General features: G+C 36.3%; 1 protein-coding gene across 1 annotated transcript in view; it reads left to right on the top strand.

Moving 5' to 3' along the window:
- Window positions 1-14123: 14123 nt before the first annotated feature.
- Window positions 14124-26759, top strand: part of Smp_153820 (putative transcriptional regulator atrx homolog (X-linked nuclear protein-1)) — a gene marked incomplete at both ends in the record, with an annotated part of 28536 nt that continues 15900 nt past the window's right edge. The window contains 10 exons of the mRNA XM_018796945.1: window positions 14124-14131; window positions 14170-14339; window positions 14377-14588; window positions 14628-14885; window positions 15483-15651; window positions 16637-17565; window positions 18476-18608; window positions 20990-21033; window positions 22369-22895; window positions 23928-24756. Of these exons, the coding sequence (XP_018652035.1) occupies window positions 14124-14131; window positions 14170-14339; window positions 14377-14588; window positions 14628-14885; window positions 15483-15651; window positions 16637-17565; window positions 18476-18608; window positions 20990-21033; window positions 22369-22895; window positions 23928-24756 (3279 nt within the window). The remainder of the gene's footprint in view (window positions 14132-14169; window positions 14340-14376; window positions 14589-14627; window positions 14886-15482; window positions 15652-16636; window positions 17566-18475; window positions 18609-20989; window positions 21034-22368; window positions 22896-23927; window positions 24757-26759) is intronic.

Here is a 26759-nt window from a genome sequence, read left to right as displayed (position 1 = left end):
CCCAATACGTCTAAAAATTTGGTATTCATAGAGAAATATCCACAGATTTGTCTTGTGGCTGTAAATAAATCCACAAAATCAATAGCTCTATAAGGGTTCGACATTGGATGCTGACTCATTTAGCTGAAAGAGCTCGGTCATGCATCCGTACCAGATCACGTTTTGGAATGGCATGCGCAACATCTACGATCACTAGCCACTTCTCGATAAATTGATAACCTATCAAATATATCTTCCAACCTCCTCACTCCTGACTTTTGATCTTACTGGATGGGCGCGATTCGATTATAGATGTTATTGGTGAAGTGTTGTCAAACTACAATACCTGTGGTATCTTCAGTCTACTTACTGCGGAAAAGTGGGTATTTACGGAAAATTTACAACTCGTTTGGGGGAAAAGCAGAATTTTCCCTAGGATTAACACTGTAGCTGTAAATAATTCCCCAAAATCAATAGCTCATTAAGTGTTCGACATTGGATGCTGACCACGTTGTTTAAGTGGACTTGTTTAACTGAAGGCTTTCGGTCATGCATCCGTACCAGATCACGTTTCAACTCGGCGTGGGACACAGCTCCTACGTTTCAATAGCCAGCTAAGATCAAACGCCTCTCGATATATTGGTGACGTATCAAATATATCTTTCCTACCTCTTCTCGTCTGACTTCTGATTTCCTTTGGCCGGGAAAGATCGAATATAGAAGGTACTACTGGCCGCTAGTTGTAAAACTAGAATACCAGTCGTATCCTCAGTGGTGAGCCCGACGTGATCTGGTACACCAAGCCAACAAACTGTGAGTCTGTTCCTTTTTGGAATATTATTCATTGTTATTTTTCATTTGATTTTTATATATTGTGATGTCCTTTTTTTTCTCGGGTTTTTCTGGATATATTTTAATTAAATATTTTACGTTCTTAATATTACTATGACGGAATACTCACCTAAGGTATTTAAGTTAAGAACTACTCTCCCGTCATCGATTCAATTAACTCCCTTCTGGCCTGATAATATCGAGTCCTGGTTCTGCTACGCAGAAGCTGATTTTTGCGGGCACGGAATCACAGACTCGCGCACACGATTCCTCGCGGTAGTTAAGGCGTTACCGCGCGAATCTAACAGGTACGTAACACCTAGTATGTTTACTAGTGATGTTCCGGAACCTTACGAAACTCTCAAACAGTCGATTTTAAAACGCGGAGACCTAACTGATCGACAACGGTTAGACCAACTCCTTAAAAATATCGACCTGCAACATGGTTCTGCTACAGACATGTTGCTAAGAATGAGAGTGGTTATCGGCCAACGAACTTTCGATGATGGCCTATTCAGACAACTTTTCCTGTCTAAACTTCCTCAACAGGTGCAGGCAGTTCTCGCCTCATTTCAAAACAACGCCGTAGACGAGCTGGCTGCATCTGCCGACCGCATCTTAGAAATCACAGAATCTACTAAGGCCGAGGTCTTTTCAGTCAAAGAAAAGCCTCAAACGACCCCGAATGACATTACCGAACTATGTCATACACTGACACTCTATCTTCGATTTCGTAATGACCGTAGTCGGTCAAAATCCCCACGTAGGAGCGTTTCACGTCAGCGACCACGAGAGACAGACAACCCCGACTGGTGCTGGTATCACAACCAGTACGGTAAATCCTCTAGAAATTGCAGGAAGCCCTGCAATTACCCGAAGTCTAAGGCGACTGACACGAATAAGATTTCGGGAAACTTTCAAGCCGGCACGTGTTAACGGCAACCGTTATATAGTCGATAAGAACGACACGAACGATAGCATCACTATCGATCGACTCGAAGAAGAGTACTTAGAAGGAAACACTATCTACGTCGATTTTCCTTTGGTACAATCGAACAACACGGCTCCTACACTTGTAGTACTATGATAATTAGAAGTATTTAAATTATAGTATAAACTAGTAATCCCAGGAATAACGCAATTTAATCAAGAAGTATCAGATGAGCCCGAACGAATGTATTGTATTTGGAATTCAAAATTACAACAGTCATCAATACAAACAAGTCATTGATTTATTTAAACATCACATCCGCCACAGCTCAAATTGGAGTGTAAGTGTCTGTAATCGATTGTTCGTCTTCTTCTTAAGTTCATCTTACATCTGTCCGACGGTGTATTGGATGTAGACTCTGTATTATCTAGAATGTACTCATTAGTATTATAATTAACAACGGAAATTGGAACAGACTCACCTGGGTTCTGGTGTCGTATTTGATCAACGTGTCGGTTATGTATAGTCAAGTCATTGATATCCAGAATTCGCATCATAGATTTTCCAACATTCTTCACCACGATCCCCGTGGCTGGTCGAAGATCATTCCCACGATAATATGTAACTTCTGCAGACTCCAAACACCTCATATTCGAACGGAGAATTCTTCCTTTTAATAGCTTTGATGGAGTCTCTTTCGTCACAGAATGCTTAGCATTTCTGTATTGAAGTAGAAATGTATCTACTTCCCTCTCCAGTTCATTAAATGTCGAAGCAGCAATAGAATCAATAGCAATTTTCAATGTTCTTACGAAATTTTCTGCCTGACCATTAGAACAAGGGTGCCTGGGAGCCGTAAACAGATGTCTGCATCCTATACCATTCAACCAATTAGTGACCGCATCCGCAGCGAAATGAGAGCCATTATCAGTCACAAACACCATGGGAACTCCCTCTCGACTAAACACCTTCCTTAATGCTTGGATTGTGAAGTCAGAATTCGGTGAAGTTGCGAAAAAAACTTCAGGCCACTTAGAAAAAGAATCAATAATTATAAGTGCATAGTATTTGCCAAGAAATGGACCACAGTAGTCTGCATGAATTTTCTGCCAGGCCTCAGACGGTACTGGCCATGGAGTCCACTTCGAAGGCTGACTTTTTAGCTTATGACATTTCTCACAATTGTTTGCTGTACGACATATATCTGCATTTATCTCTGGCCACCAACATGTGAGTCTTGCTAAGGACTTCATTTTCTCAACACCTAAATGTCCACTATGAAGATCATCAAGAACACGTTTGCGTAGTGAAGGAGGGATAACAATACGATCATTTAGACACAAAATACTGTCAGGAGTAGCAGATAACTCGTCCCGCTTTGAATAATAGACAGGAAATCTACTTTTCAGATTAGCATTCCAACCCTTCCGTATAGCACTGAGTATACATCCAAAGTATCTACGAGTTTCTCTAATGAGATCTGGACGTCTCACCGGTTAAGTTGCACTAACAAGCAGTCTGATGTATTAACAGGTCTATCTTGTAATGATTGTCGAGAAATGTAGTCAATGTGCTGAATTTGTTTTGCACTCTTGTGCTGAATCGTATAGTCATAAGCACTCAAAGCAATACTCCATCGTTGAACCATAGCAGCCGAGGAACGTGCTAAGGATTTTTCAGGATGATAAATGAACTTTGAAGCTTCATGATCAGTAACAATGGTAAACTTCTTTCCAAATAAATATTTATGAAGTCTTTTAACAGCCCAAAACACAGCTAATGCTTCTCGCTGCGTTTGTGAATAACCTTGTTCAGAAACAGAAAGTTTGCGTGAAACACAGATAACTGGCCTACCTTCCTGTTCCAAAACTGCACCAATACCCAGAGGTGATGCATCAGTAATAAGAACAGAATGTACACTGGGTGAGTAAGTTCGAAGAACAGCATCACTTTGAAGAAACTTTAGCAGACTTCGTAGGCATGACTCTTGTTCTTCACCCCATTTGAATGAATTGGATGTCAAAATATTAAGTAAACAGTTGGCACGACAAGAAAAATTAGGAATTAAACTAGAATAGTATTGAGGAGCACCCACTAGTGAACGTAATTCTGTGATATTTTTTGGAGACGGTGCATTTGTCAGTGGGGCTAGTCGTTTCATATCTGGTCTAAAACCATTACCATCAACTAGGTATCCAAGGCATTCAAAACTAGATACACTAAGTGAACATTTATTCGGATTCACTGTAATATTCTTCTCAATTAAACGACGCAATAAAGCAATAAGTCTCTGGTCATGAACTACTTTATCAGCACCATGAACAATGAGATCATCTTGATAAACTTCAACACCTTCAATATCGCTGACTATCTTATTCATGACCTCCTGAAATATGGCTGGAGAACAACTAAGACCAAATGGAAGGAAGTTGTATTTGAACAGACCAAAAGGAGTGTTAATTTTTGCCAAGATAGATGAAGATTGATCTAGAGGGATTTGAAGATAAGCATCTTTCAAGTCAACTTTCGAGAACACTTTAGAACCATGAAGTCGATTTAGAATATCTTCAGCCTCCATCGTCGTGCATGTTTGCTTCAACAAACGGGAGTTCAGTGTTAATCTGTAATCACCACATATTCTAGAGGTTTTGCCATCCGACTTCAATGTCGTACCAATAGGAGTACCCCATGCTGAGGACTGAACTGGTTCAATTATACCTTTTGCACACAAATCGTTCAGTGACTTATGTACTGCTTCTCGAAGACCATAAGAAATTATTCGTCTTTTAAGAAAGACTGGATCACCCTGTACTTGAAGTTTTATGGGCTGAATTTTCATACCTCCACTACACTTAGCACGCACAGCTATCAAATCCTTGAGTAAAGCATCAGAATTCTCTGTAGAAACTAGTAGAAACAATTCTACTTTAAGCCTTTTCAGATTTTTTAAACCCAGTATGGACAGTCCTGTTTCACTAACTAAAAATTCACAAGGTACATATGAAGAATTATCATTTCTTATTAGCAATTTACAACATCCTCGTATAGGCAGTCTGTGTCCAGTAATCCCCAGTATTGAGACCTCAGTGGGTTTTACCACAATATTAGGATCTAAAGATTTCAAGTTCTTGAATGAAATAATGGACTCTATACTGCCTGTGTCCACAATAAAGTCATGAAATGAACCATGGGATGTATATAATCGCTTTTGAATATGAACATTACCTTTCGAAGTGGTGGATCAAGATAAATGATCATTAGAAACAGCAGAATTATCGGAATCTAAGTTACAAGGCTTAGTAATACTTGAAGCAAAGTGAACAGTAGTTTTGCACACTGACTGAATGTGTCCTATCTTGCCACATTTAAAACATTTAGCATTACGAAATGCACATGAATTACGAGAATGAAATTTGCCACAAGATAAGCACTTACCAGACTTATTCTCACCTTTGTTGTTTGCTTTGCAGTCCCTTGTTGAACCACCTTTCATATTTCCACGAGAATAGAAACCATGATTAAACGAACGCAAATTTGATCGACCCTGAGATTGCATTTCATCATGACGACTAAGCAAAGTATTAGAAATTTTCACCGATTGAATATCAAGTTCATTCACTGCCTCGTAGTTAATACATGCAGTTCTAGCATCTTGAAAAGAACAGTTCGGCATTCTTAACAGCTCCTTTTCCAGACCTCGTACGTTAATTCCTGCAATTAAACGATCTCTCAGCTGTACATGAAGTTGATCACCAAAATTGCATTTGGCAGCTTGTCTTTGCAATTCAAGGATGAAGTTCTTAACCTTCTGGTTATCCTGACGAATCATTTTATGAAATTTCGCCCTCTCACGACATTCAAAACTGGTGCACTTCACATGATTTAATAGTAATTCTTTGAGAGTTGAATATGGAAGTGAGATCGGCTTATCTGGATATGCCAAGGTTTTTAGTAAACTGTAGGCTCCTTGACCGATGAATGTAAGAAAATGTGCCACAATTTTGTCACCCTTCATATCTTTCTTGGTCATGCTCCATATCTCAAACCTTTCAAGGTAATCCTTAAAAGCTTCCGAAGTTGAATGAATGTCCAACTGTTGTATCGCAGGCTCCATCGCGACGCCAATATGATAATTAGAAGTATTTAAATCATTGTATAAACTAGTAATCCCAGGAATAACGCAATTTAATCAAGAAGTATCAGATGAGCCCGAACGAATGTATTGTATTTGAAATTCGAAATTACAACAGTCATCAATACAAACAAGTCATTGATTTATTTAAACATCACAAGTACCCCACACGACAGCCGACCCACACCTTGATACTTCGTCAACGCCGGAAAATAAACTTAAGACAACGCGTTCTGGAAAAAGAGTAAGATTTCCAGAACATTTAAACGACTATTGCACGTAGGACACAAGCCTAATCTCGAATTCCCTTTTCATTATTTATTATGAAAAAGAATTTTTTTTAATATGCTCATTTTTATATATTTATTCCGAAAGAAAACCCTTTTTTTACTCATGAGCGTATATATATTTATATATATAATAGGATTTTATATGCTTATACTTAAATATTTATTCCAAAAAAACTTTTTTTACTAATAAGCGTACATTTTTTATGAAAAAAAATTTTTTAAAAATCGCTTTTACATTGTATCAAGCGTATTGGTTTATTTACCTTTTTTCGCTCGCTTTGTGTTTTCACGCAAGTACGAGTGTATTTCGATATGCACTAACACATCCTATTTTTTCTCTCCCAGGACGGTTGGAATACAACGATGAAGTTTATGAAGAACTGCAATATACATATTGATGTCATCTTCATACCGTAACAAACTAATTAGTAATATAAACAATGTGCTAAAACCGAAATGTAGGAATATAATAATAGACAAACTTGATAATCAGCTGCATAGGAATAAGTTGATGGCATGTGATAGTGATAACAGCAGGCAAGTTACGAGATATCTATCAGTCACAGCAAGTCAAAGTGTGAAATTGCAACTTATTACAAGATATGTTTTTCAAGACATCCACTGAAGGGGCTTTGGCAACTTCGGCTAAAGTCATTTAAAAAAGAGCAACTCTTAGTGAGAAAGAGTAAGAGCGTACATGGGTTTCTTCTCTTTGATGTGCAAACTTATTGGGATAGCCCGTAGGAGCTTGACGGTGGTGTCCTGGTAAGGTATTTGTATTGTGTTGACCAGGTGCATTTGTAGTGGTGTTGGTTTCCAATTGCACGATTCTCGGAGCTGTATATATAATTACTGAGAAGATTGATATCCAAAATGTTATACTTGGAGGAGGTCGGTAATGGTGAAGGCGGGAACAATTGTTCAGTACGGCATGGCTCGGCCTTGCAGGTGCGGTCATTATGTGTAACTTTTTACTATTGATATAAAATATGTTTTTCTATGCCTAGCACAAATGTTTTCTCCAGAAGTGTTAGACGTCATATCACTGATTGACCTGATATGCCATTCATTGTAGAGAATGATAAGAATTCCACGTAACATGTAATGGAATAAGTAGTCACATGGCGAAAAATTTACCTCCTTTCTTTGTTGTATGCCATTATCAGATCACTCCTTATTCTTCCATAGCTTGTTTAAAATAGACCCAACTCTTGAAATGTGTCCCCGTAAGGTTTATTCCCTAGTCTCAATACATAATTATTTGCCCGTCTCCGTACTTAATCTTAACGATTTACGTCTCTTTTAAAGACAGTGGATGCGATGATATTGCGAACTCAGGGCATTTATTAGAAACCGGCGTATTCTAGACTGTTCAGATAATTTATGTTCCCGTTTCCTTACACGGAGATCAACATTACTCTTGCCTTTGGAGGCTGCTAATTGATCCGGAAGTCTTTGACATACGTCTTCAAAAGGAGATGCTAATACTGTGTGTTACGAAAGATCGTTCATTTATTGACGACTCAATGTCAAGCCAATATATCATATAGTGCCTCAATTTCATTGTCTTAAGGAGATGCAGCACCACCTGACTAGATGTGACAGTCATATTTGACCAAATATTTTAGCCTTGTAGTACCTGTCAAAAATTAAGCAGTCGGACACCAATGTCGAAAGACCGGACGATGTTCATGCTTGGGATTTATGGTTACAATTTTGGGACCGATAAGAAAGATAATGAACGTGACGTGTTCTGTGGCGTAGGAATGTAGAAACTAAAAAGATAGTTGAGCGACCTCTTCTCGTGTCGCAGTGTATGTTTAGGATAAACCACGTATGGCCTAATAATTTGCCTTTGTAGTAGCTGGCTAAATAATACAATCACCTTCCTATTATGATTCTGTAAGAACTAATTGCAAACGAAAATAAATAAATTTATGAAAAGATCCATCCAAGAAATGGGAGGAAGGATATTTGTCAGTGAATTTTTGCTACATTTTGTTTTCAGAATTGAACATCGTTGAAAACTACACTACTTTACCAGGTCCTCAAATTGCTGCGTTACTTCAGTAGGTTATGTTTCGTTATTCGCTTCACTTCCTTTGTTTATCTTGTCAGCATTTTCTTAGTGGTTGGGGGTCTCAGTTTTGTCGCATTTCTCTCATCCCTATGTAATTTTTATCGCTTTACCATTAGAGTTCAGGCGTCTTAGAGGTGACCCACCAATGGCTTACAGCATCGTAAATACTCCTAGACATCCTCTTAAACGCTCACTTAAGTTTAGTTCCAACACAAATCTAAGGAATAACACCTAGAAACTGAAGACGTAACTCAGCAAAACGAACTGTAGACACGAATTCTACTCCTTGAGAGTAGTCAAATCTTGGAATTCGCTGCCGACTGAGCTAGTATAAGCGTTTTCCCAGGTGTCTTTTAAGAGAAAACCCGACATATTCTTAAGGACTAAAGATAGCATCTGTCTATGATTTGCGAATCTCCTTTCCCTCTATTATAGAAAATATACCTAGGTTCCTGCCCGTGGGTATTGGTGATCTACTGCCACTAGACACGGAAGCCCGTTAAACGAAAGCCTCTATTCCGTCTAAAACCATTTGAATTATGAATAAAAGCCTAAATAATGTACTTTCTAATAGTTTGTTCCATATGAATTAAACGCTCAATATTGAGTGTTACTTGATGTATTTTTCCGTTTTGAAAATTTCCTTAGAGATCCATAAAGCTATTTATACTGTTTATATGTTACTTATTTGGTAGTTTGGGTTCCTAGGGTTTTTCGCGTCTGAATTTCAAGATAAGCTCCAATCATAGGCTCAAAGTATTGATCACAAATGACTTGAAGTTGAGCATATAAGTTATATACAGGAAAGTAAACAGAATTATTACATAAATTTGTTACTCGTGCAACATAGGCAGCTGCAACACTGTATGCGTTCTAAACCCACTTATGTTTCTAGGGTTTTTTGTCGTACTTGAGTTTCAAATGCTATGCAATCTTACATTTAGAGCCGTCATCTCTCATTTTCTGAGATATATATATACTGTATTTGGTGTACTTATTCATGAGATGTTCTACAATTAGAACTTACTGTTATCTTACGTCACCATTTTGTTTATCGCTATATAGCTCATGTGTAGTTTTCGTGTTTTTTTATGGTCAATACTTTATGCTTTTATTTTTAATTTACGCTATGGTTTGGGCCACTACAACTCAGTGAGTCACATCTTAGATAATTTAAATTTCAAGTCCACTTACTATCAATTTCGTACTCCTACCCTTCTGTTATTATGGCTTTTATTCGTATTAGAGGATATGAATAGAAAGGAAACTAAATTTTGAGCATGAGATTTTCCTGATGGAAAAACATAATCCCAGCACCTGGAGTTTGGGATTCGTTGAGGTCAGGGTTAGTGTACTTACAGCTGGTGTTACAGAATGGAATGGCTGCTATGTACTAGACATCTATGTATCTGTGAGCTAGACCATCAACCAATCGATAATTAAATTCACATTTTTAAATTCGATAGGTTTTGACCATTTTTTGTGCTTAAATGTATCTATATGATCAGTTTCATTTACATTATTTGTACTTAAAGGGGGCTATACTTAGCTTAAATATACTCGCTCAGTCATAAGAATCCTCCCCATTAACTATGATAGGGGTGGTCAAACCAAATACATGGCATAAATCAGTGAAGGTACTGAATATTGGGCTAAGTTACGTAGGTAGTTGCAGACTGCTAGGTTGGGGTCCGGGTGATTATCGTACCCAATGCTCAGAGACTTTAAATGACATGGCTCAAATCGTTATCTCTGACGCAGAAGCACTCTTTTTCTTCTCTTGGATCCTAAGTTTCCTAATTTCCCGCTGGTTTTTTAAAAATATTCCACTGATATGTATTTTACGGGGTAGTACCTTCGATGGCAAACCTTATCTATTACTACTAGCACTGTTACTGCATCTACTGTGTGATTTGCCGTGGCAACATTATCTCTACGTGCTGATGGGGTATGACAACTTAAACCGATGTACATATGTACCAGGTTCTACGTTATGTATGACTATACACGTCCTCAATGTAAACAGATTATTTCGACCATAGTTTGTAAATTATCGCTTAAAGGTGATACGTCTGCAGCCCAGCTTCTAAATATTAAAGGGAACAGTTATTTACCAAATGTAATTTGCCCAAGGTTTTTATTCTTGATTTTGAGTTTTGTGTAATTGGCAATAATCATCATGTAGTAATTCCAGCGCACGGCTTAGCGGTTAAAGCGTTTAGCCTAATCACTGGTCCCAGTTTCGCTTTAGCAACACACACGGTTTTATTCAGTCAGTTACAACGTAGGACCAGGCACATATATTCATCGGTCCAAGTTGCCCACACCATATGTGGGCAAAAGCCGGATACACAAATTCGTACTTGCTTAGTTTCCTAATCAGAACTCAATGCCTTCAGTTACTTTTTGACAACCATTTATAATATCCTCTGGTATACCCCAGGTTTTGGATGTTACAATGCTAATTGCTATAAGGTTAAACGTGGGTGAAATATCCTCCTTCTTTATCATTAATTTGGAGGATAGGAGTGAGTAATTGCAGCTATTGGCTCATAATTTTATGTCTCTACCGTCGAACGTTTATTCAGTCAAGTGTTAATGTAAGACTTACATCAAAGGTGTGGCTTGTAGCTCACTGTAAACCTCTGTAGCATTGGTGAATAACTTTGTCTTTACTTCATACGTTTTTCTCTTTTCACTTTAATCGGTATGGAGAACTAAGAAATATCTTTTTCCTTTGAGAAACTTCTTAATTTATAATAATTTATCAATACATTGATCTCAACATGTTTCTTCTGCTTTATTGTTGATTGGCCTTAACAACGTTTGTTCTGTTATTTATTCTTTAATTTTCTATCTGTAACAAGCATGAAATTTTTATTTATTTAAACACATAAATATTGGTACAAAGGGGCACCAGATACATATGCTCTACACAAAACAATGAGAATGGGAAGAGAAAGGGGGAAGATGCATATATATAAAAGAAAAAAAATAGGATGAGAAAAAAGAGAAGAGTAATGATGGGGGGAGCTGAGATGTACAACCAGAAGAGCTCTCTCAGTTAAGAAGGTTATAACCACTCTTTATGAAAAAAGTAAAAGAAGGTTACAACAGGCTCGCCACTGGCTTCTATTCTGAGCCATATCTTATTTATTTATTTATTTAAACACATATTGGTACAAAAGGGCACCAGATACATATGCGCCACACAAAATAATGAAAGTAGGAAGAGAAGGGATGAAAAGATAAGGCGGACTGAAATGTACAACCGGAAGACTCTTTCAGTTAAGAAAGTTAGAACCACCACGACGTGGAATTCTCTGGGGCGACATTCGTAGAACATGTCCCAGCCACCGAAGTCGATGTTTCAAGATCGTGACACCAATTGAATTATCGTCTCTGCGCCCGAACACACGATGCCGAACCTTTGCATTACTAACATGGTGTTGCCACTGAATGTCAGCAATCCGTCGGAGACAACGATGGTCGAACACAGAGAGACGTCTAACATCCTCAACTCGGAGAGGCCAGGTTTCAAAAGCATAGAGCAAAACTGCTCGCACCGACGCGTTGTAGATCCGACCTTTTACAGCCAGACTAACATCACGAAGGCGCCAAAGATGGCCCAGATTGGCATAAGCCGCTCTGGCTTTCATTATACGTGCATCGATCTCATCACTCACGCCATCACCAGCACTTATGTAGCTACTTAGATACACGAACTTCTCAACTACTTCAATCTGCCCACCATCCAGGGTGAGTATGGGATTAGAATCCTGTCAGTCTTGTAGGAGTACTTCGCACTTGGAGGGTGCAAAGCACATGCCGTACCTGCAGACACTGGTTGCCAACTGATTAAGTGCTGATTGCATGCCTTGGGCATTATCGCACAGTAAGACAATATCATCCGCATACTCAAGGTCGAGAAGTCTTTCTCCAGGCAGCAGATCCACACCGCCATTACTTACATCCATCAGAGCTGTTTCCAGAATGTCATCGATGGCAAAGTTGAAGAGGAATGATGAGATTGGGCAACCCTGCCTAACCCCACTGCTTGAATGGAACAAGGGAGAAAGGTGGTTGTATGCACTCACTCTGCCTGAGGTGTTCGTATACAGGGCCTTTAAGATGTTAATGAACTTCTCAGGCACACCCCTCTTCAATAGACAATCCCAGAGAACAGTCCTGTTCAATGAATCGAAGGCATCCCTGATATCAAGAAACACTACGATTGTTGGCCTGTGATAAGTATGACGGTGTTCTAACATTTGGCGGAGTGTGAAGATATGATCAATGCATCCTCGACCAGAACGAAAACCAGCCTGCTCCTCGCGAGTCAATCGTTCTCGGTTTTTAAACAACCTACAAAGAATGACAGAAGCTAATAGTTTGGACGCAATCGGAAGTGGACTTATCCCCCGATAGTTGTTACAGGAACAACGTGAACCCTTTTTAAAGATAGGGACTATTGACTCATTCCATGATGTTGGAACACTTTCTTGCTCCCAAACCTTTGTAAACAACACAGTCAATTCCTTAGCCAGAAAGTCACCACCATCTTTAAAAAGAGCCGGAGGTAAGTCATCTGGGCCCGGTGATTTGTAGCGTTTCAATAGTTGGAGTTCCTTGCGGACTTCCACCTCGTTTGGTGGATCAGTCGTCACCGGCCATGGGGGGCAGGACAAACTGGTTGATGTTGCCGGAGCGGCAGGCCAGTTGAACTGCCCTTCGAAGAATTCCACCCATCGTCCAAGACGTCGACAGTTGGTATTGATTGGCATCCCGCCATCTTCACAGATTGTCTCACTCACACCAGACTTCTTGCTGCCAGTGGCTCGGATGAGTTGGAAGAGCTTCCGGCAGTTACCAGATGCAGCTGTTGCTTCCATCTCATTAGCACGCTCCGACCACAACCATGAAAGACGTCCTAAAATTATCCGTTGAAAATCAAATTTGGCTAGGTTAACTTAACATCTTAATTTATGACTGCACAATTTCTAAAATACAAAACTGAAGTTTGCTCATTTGTCTATGACAAAGCTGTTTTTATCTTTTCACAAAACCAAGTTTTAGTAGACTCGGTTGCTTCTAATGCGTGAGTGTGTTAATATTTGGTGGTAGGTGTTGTAATTCATTTTCAAGTTACTTGGTATTAAGCCATTTAAACGTCACCTGCGCACACTGTTCTTTTATGGATCAAATAAGCAGAAACACCGACTTCGATGTTTAAATACAACCACACCTTATAGTATTGGTATTGTTTTATGTAGTAGTGTTTAGTTCGCTTGATGCTAGTATGCTGCTAGTTACGATTTCTGTAGTAATGTTTATTTAAACAAACTAAAAAAATCAACTGGTCGTTTTAGTTGCCCAATGCTTTCGAAGTTTGAAAGCTGAAAAATATGCTTCTGAATAATGAGTTTCTTGGTTCAGAAACATTTCAGCAATACTGTCATTTAATGATTCTGTCTATTAGCTCTGCACAACTTTGCTTGTTCTATATTCCAGCATACAGCAAAAACAGTTTGATCAGTATGGTTGCCACTTGCTCTTAAAATGAGGCCAGTGGTGGTTTTGGGATACTAACTTACTAAATACTCGTTATTAACTACATCAATCAATTCAGTGTGTTTCCGTAATATGAAGCATTTTCGGGCTTGTCCTGCCTGAGAAGATATATGAACCCGGTCATTCTAATGAATTCATTTTTTTTATGATTATGAGATATTTAAACAGTATGCTTTTTTGACTGTTCTAAAATTACCATAATTTGTTCACCCTTATGCATGTGCTTCTAATTTATACGACTACATATCACATCGTTTCTTTATCTTTCTAGAAATATCTATGCAGAAGGATCTTTACTAAAAATAAATAATGCGGAAGTAAGGCTTTTGCTTAGATGAGTATTATTATTTCACAGAAAACCATCCGCTGTAAAATATCAAGCAGATGAAGATAAAGGCACTTCAGAACTTTGCAGTAATGTGCCCGACGAATGTGATGCTATTCATAGTGATGCTGATTCTGATGTTGTGCAGATATCTCCTCTCTTTCTTATTGATAGTTCAGGACGTCCTATTCTACAAGATGGTATGTCATAAATAAAAATGGTTATTTCCTACTATAGGTACTCCAGTTATTGAACCAGAAGTCGTTGATTCTGCATCCGAGACACATAAAAGACGTGGGAAAACCGGAAACAACTATTCATCCAAAATATGCGCTAGCTTTAGTCCGGGTGTTATGGACTTTGTCAAATGCACTGCTTGTTGCTGTAAAATACAGCCTTTCTCCGCGCCGTTTAGTGTTCATCCACTTTTGAAAGTGATACTCTGTAAAGTAAGTTCGTTGGTATGTATTTACAGTTATTTACAATAGCGTTGCACTATGTATTGCAAATCCCAGAACTTTGCAAAAGATGATGCAGGGAAGGATGATAATTGTAAGTGGTGTTCAGACGGTGGAGATCTTGTATGCTGTGATACTTGTTCGTTTGCAATTTGTAAGAAATGTATCAAGCAAAACTTGGGTAGAACCTACTTGCGCAATATTGAGTCTCTCGATGAATCAGATACTTGGAGTTGCTTTGTATGTGACCCTACGCCTATCAAAACATTACAAGATAGCTGCTCCAAGGTTAGCTTTTATTTATAATACATCTACAATTTATAATTATTTATCTTAGTCATTTTTCTTCGATAACATTTAGAGACAGTTAGAGGTACATATATTTTTGTTTTTCTGATTTCCCTTATCGACTGTAGATGATCTTTTATTGACTTTTTTTGTTTAAACCATTATTGGTTAATTGAATTTTCTTGATATATTTTAAGTAACGTATTCTTGTAAATCAAATTAGCTTAGCATATTTTCAAAAGAAACACACTAAAATGTCATCAATTTAAGTCGATAAGAGGATTTATATGTGTTAATTAACAGCTAGCTATGAGATAAGCTTTGAAAAGTTGTGGAATCTCGGATCTTTTATTGCGCATACTTTATGGTTTAATATTCGAATAGTTAGTTATAAAGTTCCGGATACTAACTGTAATGCTTCACAACAAAATCTTCCTTCAAAATAAATTTTGCTTTTCTCACGTATTCTTCATTACTGTTATGCTATTTTACTAATTTCCCGTTTTCAAATACAATTTTTGAGTGTTATCTAGAGCAAATTTATTATCTAGTCTTACTGGCATTTTTGACTACTTCTTTATCTGTGTTGTTTACCAGATTGTTGCTAAAGTTGAGGAATATGAAAGCATAAGAAAACGTCGGTCGACGAAAGCTCAAGAAACATGGCGATCTCGTTCTAAAGGTCAACATGGTGAATCTAATTGTAGTGATGTACCAGATTTATCGTCCAATTACACTAACCTCAACAATCCAGATACCACAGAAGGTAAAGTTTCTTTACTGACATAATGCTATATTCCATTTTTTTCTGTGGATTATTAACTCTATTTTTGACTAAGTGGCTGCTCTCTTGGTGTTAATGCCTAAGAGTTTCCATCAATTTTTTTGTCAAATTTTCGAATTTAATGGCTTAACCACTTTACTGTTAGTAACGCAATCGAAGGTTTGGATTTTGATGTCTACTGAGATTCGGGTAATGAGTGTTACTATAACTATCATTCACACAATATAAATAACTTTCTACTTATTTCACGATTGTTTTCCAGTTTATTGAGTTTTTTATTTGATGAAGATTGTGTGATGTTGTACGTCTCATTAGGTGTTTCAATATAATTGACAGAGAACTCTGAATTACACTTTGCTTCGTATGGTATTTGTTGAGGAGACTTTCTAAACCATAAAATGGCTTACACTATTTCTGAGACAGAAATTTAAAATAATACAGGAAAAGGGATTTGCATTCAACAGTTTAGTTTGAGTTAAAGTACAAACGAGGGAGATTTCACTGAGTTGGATGAAGCTTTGAACTAATTATAAAACATACTATATAAAGCTATAAAGAGATCACTTCTAACCTCCGTTATTGTCCATGTCTGACGAGGTCCCCTCAAATAATTATAATGAACCAACAGATGCTAATCCAACACAACTATCCTATATTCAAAGATTCCATTTCATGTAACTTCCACCATACTTGATTTATCAGTCTACAACTAATATCTGTTACGGAAAAATTGAAAATCGAAATACGTTTCATGACAACTTGATACAGTATATTATCATAGAGTTTAAAGCTTCATTTCAGTAGCGTGTTGTAAAAATAGAAAGTTTACTGAGTGTTTGGTGTCTGTCCAAGGTACTTTGCTCAACACAAGCTTATTACTTCATAATAATGTTTTACGACAATGGAAACGATCTATCTTCAGTATAACTAATTAAAGTAACTACCTTATCATCTATTTCCTTTTTAGGTTTGATCTCATCTTCCAATATATTTCATTCTTCTAGTAATAATATTCCTAATAAAAACACCGCATTCCAGTTGTCTGATATGTCTTCGAATGGAGTAAATGTTAATGAATTTGACAAATGCGACAAAGCCAATATTCCAACCGCCATTACCAACCATAATTCATCGGCCACTTTAGAATCAGTCGATCTTCAGAGTATTTTTAATCAAATATCTAGTGTAAATGAAGTTAATGTTAAAACAGCTTTACGAGCTTCACAAAGGTGTTTAGATATATTTGCTAAAGACATACGTCGCTTAGAGAATAATTTGATGCGTAATCCACCTCAGATGGATCTAGATAAAATAGCTCAGTCGTTTCAAGGCATTTATAGATTTCATTTATTCACACGATTGGGCAATCTTGTTGCAAGAATGCAAGAAGAAGAGGATTTCATCACTAATACAAGTAGAAATAAACAAATAATCCAATCTCATTCCGTAGGCGTTCTTCCACAGTTAAGTAATGTTTCTATTCCCAAGCCTATACCGAGTATTTCAAATGATGTAACAATCGATTTGACGAAAGAAGATAATTCCACTGAGGCTGTATCTACACCAGAAGTTTCTACACCAAAAACAGCATCATTCAATTGTTCTTCTACACCAATTCATTCTCAACAATCTGCACCTGTAACAACGGGTTTTCAGGATAACAAAAATAATGACAACTGTGTTACTAATATTATTATTACTACTACTACTGCTGCTACTACTACTACTAATCCTACTACTACTACTACTACTACTACTAATAATAATAATAATAATAATGATAATAATAAAAGTGTTAAACACAAACTAGATGATGTGGGGATGAAGCCGGAAACAGACAACGGGAAAAGACGTAAATTAGATCTTATTAAGGAATCAACCATTATAAACCATCAAGTAAGTATCCTCTCCCCTCAAAAAATTGCTTATTTTTTTGTAATGCCAAATTCGAGAAATTACTTTTAGGTTTAGCTAATTAACTTATTGTTTTTCTTTGATGTTATTTATTTTCCACATATTGTTTTACTGGAGTCATTAATGCTTGTGGTTGAAATATTTGGAGTATGATATAGTAAATGGTTTTACAAATTTTAATGACAATAAAATTTAGATGGTTGAACAGTGTCAGTTAATTTTCACCCTCTAGATGTATTAAATATTGTTAGCCTTTCACTTATCGTATGTACTGGTTTTATTTACGGTGATTGTGCAGAATAATTACATCACTGTAAAAGACTAGTCTTTAATATACTTATTCCAGTTCTGTTGTGTAAATTTGTTTCATCAGTGTATTTAGCTACCAACTGTATTCGGCAACTACCCTCAAGGTTGGAAAAATATTATATTCAGTACACAGGACAACTAGGAATTATTTTAGGCAGTTACCTCTCGGTGCATCATCTTATTGTAGAAAATGAAGTTAGTGTATAGAAGTTCCTGTGGATAAGGAATGAAAAGGAAATCAAGGATCATGTCCAACTAACTGAAGGTTTTCACGTTACAGATTGAGAGTAAATATTCCGGGTTTGATTTTATTCAAAGCATTTTATTATCATGAATTCAAACCATTTCTTTTTTTTATTGACAAGTTATTCAAAACTCAGTATAAATACTTAACAATCATAATAAGTGAGTTATTTCTCAATTTCCCTAGAATACTAAAATTTTACATCACTCTATAGTGTATGTTTACCGTTTTTATTATAAATTACTCTCGTATGTATAGGAACTGTTTTGAAATACCAAATATAATAATAATAGTAATCTGTATATATATTATTAAAAGTATTCATCTTTTTCTTTGTAGGACAAGTTACCTCGCGGACAGTCATCAGAAGAACAAGATTTGGAGAAGGAAATGCATAACCTAGAAAGTATTTGTGCCAAATCTATCAATCTTAGTTTTACAGAGCAGTCTACTGTCGATGAGAAAAATTGTGGTCAGTTAATTTTATTATTTGGCAATGAATATTTTGCATGGATATTGGTGTTTCTCATATGGTCTGAAACCTTCATTTATGTAAATATTATAATTTTAATCCGATGTTTATTTTCACAAACTGACATTTTTTGAACAGTGCTGAGAAATGATTATTAATACTAAAAAACGATTTTTCCTGATTTTTTTTAACGTTTCAACGATCTTTTCACACTTAAGATTTTTATGTATAAAATTTATATGCGAAGGCACCTTATCACTATTTATTCGTCAGTCGATATTTTCTAACTCCTCTCTTTGGAATTTGTGGACTGTTTAGTTAGTTGACATCAAACATTTCAGTGCAACCAGAACATAACTACTTCCTTTTTGTTGTTAAAGTGATTCAATCAGTAGTGTAAAATAGTATATATACTACTCCATTAATCATGTAAATATTCTTTTATGTAGAAACTAAAAGTCATTCGTACTAGTGGGCCAGTCAAAAATCGCCAAATGAGGACACTTTATAACAGTCGAGAATCTCCTGATGACAAGTTCATGTGATTGGCCAAGTGATAGTTTCATTTTCTAAGTATATATATATACATATATATGCTTAGGTATGTGGATCGGTTTAGTCCAATTAACTTCCTTCTCCACTCTTAGTATTCTCACAGGGTAGCCGGTCGGGGACTTGTGTATAGGAAGTCTAGAGTACCACACTTCATAACAGTTCGTTTGTTCAAAGTAAACTAATAATAATGGTATAGTTCATTTATGGTGTACATGTTTGTACACTCACTTTTTGTACGAGGATTGGTAATTTTTCCAGACGACCTAATCAAATATTAGAGGCGAAATTGTAATTTATAGATTAAAAGCTGAAAGTGGTCCAATACACCAAAGCCCTATCAACATTAGAGTACATTTAGAAAAACTTAGTTTAAACTTAACAGATAGATCGCTTTAACCCGTAGATCGTCAAGCTGGTTTTTTCTTTGGATGATAGTTCTCACCAGTTCTAACCTTCACGTTCTTTTATTTTATACGGTGATTTTTATGTTTTTGTTTAAAAAGATTAATTCAGTACAACGTGGCTACTAACATGGAATTAATAATGAAAACTCTGAAGATTTTCTACACTGCTTTTCTATTTCACCACAGGAGTATTTATTTCTTTTACTGCTATACAACTACGCTGCAGGTTTTATGTACACTTAATTATAGGGCTAGTACATTTTATTCGCTACTGAGTTTTTATCATTGAATAGGAGTAAGAAGAATACATTACTTTAAAATAAAGTCTGTGTACAAAGAATCAGTCATAAATAGAATCTTTTATCTTCTAGATATATATTTTGTTCAAATGAATACTTCAGTCTCCTCGTTTCTTCTCTAACGAAATCTGATTTTTTTATTGTTCACTGTGTTATCTGGTCAAACGAACATTTGTATTAGATTAGTGAAGAGTGTGGAGATAAATAAGTGTGAATATTTAATGACCGTTTGTCATGTTAGAAATACTATTTTCCTTGTTGTGATGAGTCCTTTCTTCAAGAAGGAATAATCAGTAATGCTAAATTATCCGAAAAAAAACTATTTATGCTTCTTATATGTGTATACTACACATAAATTAATAAATATTGAATCTTACCAAAATATATACAAATCTCTGTTTTATTAGTTCGAATATTTAAGAAATCTTTATTGATAGGCTCTTTCATTTACACTAAGATGATGGTTTCATCATTTATCGTTGTGCTGTCAAATCTGTAACCAGTAATACAATTGTTGATGAGTCTGCTTCTCATTTATTCAGTCGATAAAAATTTTGTAGAAATTATGACGAAATATGCAGGTCTTAGTATGACTATCCTTTTTCTTCTTTAACTAACTATTAAAGCGGAGGTGGGTTGATTTATGATAAGAGGAAATATGTTTCCGTTATAAAAAGCTATTTAACTGGAATTAAGCTCAATACCAAGTCTTATTGTCTTTAATTTTATGGTGTTGTTTATGAACCATATCTTTGAGGAGTCCTCTTGGTTGTGCTGTTTTCGTAATACTATCTGCTTTTCAATATGTATTGATATTCAAAAGTCACATATATTTGAGAGTTTATATATTTCTATTTGTTGAGACATTATCGTTCGTTTCAGTCAAATAGGTTGAAGCTACTTACAGGAAACTACATATGCGTGCACGGACCGTATGATATGATAATCAGGAAAATATAGTTTGGAATCTTTGTTGCTCTGTTTCTCAAGAAGTGCTGAAATTAATTTAATGTCCTCAAGTGATTAGAAAGTCGTCAACTAGATATTAACTTACTATTCGTTCCATTTCTCAGCTTATTTATGATAAATAGTTCACTGTACCTTTACCAACTTTGACTTTTAGCTCAGTCGGATCCGAGTGCTCGAGTACAGAAAAAAACTATTCAGGTAACTTTCATGTGCTTATGTCATCTACCTTTTAAATTATTCCTTTATTTATGTATGCAGTAATGATAGTTGTGTATTTTTCTTTAATTTAAGTTTTAACCATTTAATGGTACATCTGTTGTCAATCCACTAGGAAATATGAAGTAGCAATATAAATCTAGCTACCTTATTTTTGTTTTTACACACTGTCTACTCATTCAGTCCTGAAACCATAACTTTGAGTTAGTAATTCATGGTTAACAGGGAAAAAAGACAAACACTTGACATGGCATGGTATAATCAGAGTGATGTCATCGTGAGATACGTGTCCTAGATGCGATTATCAAAAGTTGTAAATTGCTTTAACTTGTTTCTATACATATCATTACAATTACACTAGTCTAATCGAATAATCAAGAACCATGTATGAATGAAACAGTGGAGATGTGGATTGTGCGAATCACACTAGTAGTTATTCTTGTTTACTTTGAGAACGTGTCTGCCTATCAAATTGTGCTATCAAAGGGTTGGATAGGATGATAGAGGTTAAGTTTCCTTGGTGAGGCCTGAAAATTTTGAGTTCAACTTCTGAAGAGTTTGTAAATGTCTGCTATTGAAGAGTCCTATCCTAGAACAAAACAATTGTTAACTGATTATCGGATTTCAGTTGGTTTGTAATTACAATCAGTGATGTAAACTACATGATTCAATAGTCTCCACAATCCTCCTGTACTAATGATGATTGGCTGCTAAAGTAAAATAATACTCTGTCAGTTAATGAAAATTGCCTTCTTTCAATGCACATCATAAAGATACTCATAAAAAAATCTTGTTTATTCATCTATTTATATTTGAGAGTAAGAATATTTGGTATATTAAATAGCGAAAGTTAGCATAGATTAGTTAGAAATGAAGTTAGGGTCATAAGACAACACTAATAGTTAACAAGTATAATTATACTAAAACCATTAGAAGTGGTGTCTCTATTAAGAACAAAACTTGGGGATTTTTTAAGATATGAAAAAATACTCTCTTTTGTTTTATACAGGATACTGCAGGAGACTGCAAGGTGGGTAGTTGCTACCAACTTTGAGTTCCTTCTCACAGTTCTTCCCACCGATTGTTTCCACTGTTTAGTAGTAGTACTATTATATCAAGAAAAGTGAAAAGGTTTCAAAAAACCTTTTCTAAGGTTCTTGTAAAACGGATGAATTTTTCAAAGCTCCTTAATTATTTAAATTCGTTCTTATTTTTCTACTAATCTCCATTCAATACTTAATTTAAAATAAAATGTTCCTTTTATTTATTTGCACTATCTGTGTTCAAAATCCTTTACTGTTCTGTTCGAAATTTCAGAATACTGAAAATAAAAATGCTAATCAACGAATAAATCGAACCAAAACAAGTAATAGGAATCCAGTTGACTTTGAAGATGATTCATGGTCTATTGAAGATAACTTAGATTCATCTCAAAATAATGTGGATGCTACATTTGACGGTTCTGAATCGAATGATTTAGCTGGGGATGATACTACTGCTAGTGATGTATATAACTCTCGGCAAAATCAACTTGAAATGAAAACAAATGATTATTTGCATAATTTGAATGCTCGTGATAATTTATTGAAGTCTAGTTCAGATGATGATGATGATGATGTTGGTATTGTAGATAGTAATGCAAAAGTCGTAACAGATGAAAATAAGAAAAATAGTACATCTAACAGTATTACAAAACTTGTTGACGACCACGATAATAATAATAATGCTTCTAGTAATCATAATTTATCAAGCAATAAATCAAATGATTTACACGGTAATGTACCTTTATGTATGAACTTAAAACAAAACATAGCCCCATCTGATCCCATAATTTGTTTAACCCGGTAAGTCACATGGTTTTATGGCGTTTATTCACTCAATCCGAACTGTGATGTACCACTGCTATGTTGTCTTAAAAATGATCGTTTCCCTTATTTATGATAGTTGATTTCCTCTTTTAGATCGATTTCTCATGATTTCAACAATCTATGTCTGAGATTTTAATTGAATATTTTCTATCGGATTTATATGAGTGAATTTCACAAATGCCCTGGTACGGCCAAGAGTGAGGAGAGTTTGCTCTCCATCTCGAAATGCTCTCAAATGGCCACGTGCATACAACCACTACCAGGGAAGTCCTACTCACCGCCTTCTCGGGGCGGGGCTGTTGTTCACGAAACTGAGAGGACGAAAAGCGAATGTCTGGCTCTTTAACCGGGTTTATGGATACGGAGGATCCACGTAGGGGAGCTGGGAAACCTTGATTTCAAACTAATGGTGTACATGGGCTCCAGGATCCTAAGGAAACGAATGGCGTATGTACCTATTATTGGTCACCAACTACCATGGGACTGCATCTCCTCACGTTGCTCCACTGCCTTGTGTATTATACCTTTAGGCACCCGGGCAGCACCCTAGCCCTCAGATAGATCAAATGATTTATGTGGTGCATATCTTTTTGGTGCCTCTTTGTACCAATGTTTATGTGTGCGAATAAATAAATAAATGTTGATAATCGACAGCTTGTCACGGATCTAGATTCCATACTAGTTGGCTCTCTACAGCAATACATACCTACGGTTTCGAGGGAATGCTTAGTTTTTATAAGATTCAAAACCACGTTACATAGTGTTACAATCAGAGTCCTAATCAGTCAGGCAATAAACGTTCTGCTGTAGGATTGTTTATTTTGCATCGTCGAATCAATTCGTATCGGTGTCTATCATGTTATAACTTAATTACGTTTACATTTCTACACATCTGTATAGTGTTTGAGAGATTTTCACGTAATGTAATTCATTCATTATATTATATGTTCCAAATTTCCTGTTATCTTGAATGAATGCTAATCATTATAAATAAATATTCTCTTTTAGTCTTACTAAATCTGTTGTTAATGAAAATGTCAATAGTTGTGAAAGTAGACCAAATAAAACAACTTTACTGCTTGATAATTCTGATGAAGGAAGTGAATCAGAATTCAATTCAAACAGTAAAGATGCTGCAAATTTTTTATCCTCCACTAACCGTACAAAGCGAATACGACATTTACTCTCCAGCTCTGAATCTGATGAAAATAATATTGGTAGTACTGTTGATGCTGTTGACAATGCTGGTAATGCCAATGATATTGATAATAATGATGATGATGATAATGATGATAATGACGATAATGATGATGTTGATGATTGTGAAAGTGAACAAAGTGCATCAAGTTCGTCAAAATCTGCCATACAACAGATAAGATCTAGAAAGGTTAAACAGAATAGGACAACACAAAGTAGGATTAGAAAGTCACAAAGACTATCGTCTATGAAACCAACATCTCGTCTTTCAGATAACGATGACGATGATAGTGATCACAAAAAGGTGAAAGATGTGAAGAAAAAAACACAGGGTACTGATTCATCAGCTGATGAAATGGACAATATAAAACCCCGACATAAATCATATAATACAAAAAGACGTAGACGTCTACGTAAAGCAAAATCAGATGATAGTGACGATAATGCTGAAGAAGAACATTTACAGGACAATAAAGGCAAAGAGACAATCAACGAAGAAATAATCGATGATGCATTAGATGCTAAAGGCCGTAAAAAGATTCGAAAAATTTTCACTGCTAATCGATTATCTGAAACCACAAAAGCTGCTGAAGCTTGTGAACAAGAACGGCGACGTCGTTTAGCTGAGAGACAAAAGATGGTAAGAGTTTTCCTCAGTGTTTTCATTTGTCATACAACCAACTAAGGTATTATGAATGCTAATTTTATTTCAAAAATTACAGTACTTCTTGTTATCTGTGTAGTTAGGAAACCAGTTGTGTATGTAACTATTTAAAATATCCTCTTCTCATCTTTAAAAATTATGTCGATCAGTTTACCAAAACCTGGTGTTTAAGCCATTTGAATAACTGGATAGTGGTAATTCTGTGTCATTTAACTCTGTCAACAAACTCTGGTTACTCGTCATCACTAGATTATCCACATCATTTTAGATTGAATAGAAGTAGCAATTATTGTCAATGATGCACTGTAAACAAATGATATATTATCAGGATGTATGTAAAAACGATGATGACTTACCGGATTTTATTGACTAAGTAGGTAAAACCACAGTTTTCTACGGATGATGTGATTACAATTTCGAACTGCAATATGTTTACTTCACGTTTTATAATTAAACGTTAAAATGTTATATATGTGTAGGTGGTTACGAAATTTGTTGAGTTAAATCATATTTTGTATTATCAATCGGTTAGTCGCAACGTAGAACCTCATACGTATTTACATCGGTTCAAGTTGCCGTACCCCATTAGCACAGAGAGAGAAAATTGTCAGAACAATAGAACAGTAGAGGTAGTGACAGTATTAGTAGTGATAAAAAAGATTAGGTATCAAAGATACTATTCAATAAAACATAAATTAGTGAGACTAAAAAAATCACAAGGAATTCAGGAGCTTGAAATTTGAGGGAAGATAAAAATTGGATGCACGTGCGCTATTGCAAACAATTTCGAGGCTTGTCATTTAGAATCTCTAACCACTCGTTATGATAATCACGCGGACCCCAAACAGGCAGTTCGATTGTCCGTGATTTCATGGACTGGTTTCATGTTTTGGTTTGGTTACCCCTAGCTTTCTTCCAACCTTCCACACCACAAAATATCCTCCATCGAGGCAGGTGTTCGTTGGAGTTGCGTAACGTATGTTCCAACCGCCTCAGTTGATGAAGATTTACTACCTTGTCAATCGGTTCACCATCCGTACCTAATGCCCTATTCCTAAGCCATGCATTACTTGCTCGGTGGTCCCGAAATACACGGGTAATGTTTCGAAGACACCTTTGTTTAAATACTAGTAACTTACGAATATTCTCTATCCTTAACAGCCATGTTTCACAGCCATAGAGTAGAACCAAGGAAATTATCAAGCAGCAAACTCGCTCTTTAGCTGGTAGATGGATGTCTCGTTTGCATCGCGAGTGGCACAGGTTGGCAAAAACCGATCGAGCCTTCTGAATCCGTGCTGAGATTTCATCAAACACTAGACCATCAAGACTGATGCAACTCTCAAGATAAGTGGAGCGATCGATACTTTCAACGACTTCATTCCTTATCATTAATCCTGTAACTGATGCAAGTCAATCCTGGAGCAGCATTTTGCATTTGGAGTGAGAAAACACCATCCGAAACATGGCTTCGTTATTACCTATGGTGATGAGAAGACTGCATTTTGTCAGCATGTCCATCAAAGAGAATTATGTCATATACGTATCCTAAGTCAACAAGTGAATCCCTTGGTAGATCAGCCTCTGAAAAGTAACGATGAAAGTGTTATCCCTAAAAGGATCTCTATGATCAAAGTTAAATAAAAGTAGGGAAAGCGGTCCACCCTGAAGGACGCCTCTTGAAGTAACCAATTCTGATGACAGTTCGTCATAAGCTCTGACTTTACCAGTAGTGTTCGAGTAGAGACTCTGTACAAATCCAATGTACTTCTTTGACACGTCTTCCAATGACAGTCATTGCCACAGAACCTCAAGAACAACAGTCGAAAGCCACCATATGGTCACGGACATCATAAAGTTTTTCTATGTTCCAGAACCTGTGGCTATGGTAAATATTTGATCTATACATCCACGTTCAGGCCTGAAACCAGCTGGTTTTTTCGGGTTTTCCCTTCGTGAGCTCTAGTCAGATGTCGAAT

This window comes from Schistosoma mansoni, chromosome 4 (assembly GCF_000237925.1).
Source record: "Schistosoma mansoni strain Puerto Rico chromosome 4, complete genome".
Classification (NCBI taxonomy): domain Eukaryota; kingdom Metazoa; phylum Platyhelminthes; class Trematoda; order Strigeidida; family Schistosomatidae; genus Schistosoma; species Schistosoma mansoni.
The sequence above is the reverse complement of the archived record's forward strand: the minus strand, read 5'-3'. Positions and strand labels throughout refer to the sequence as shown.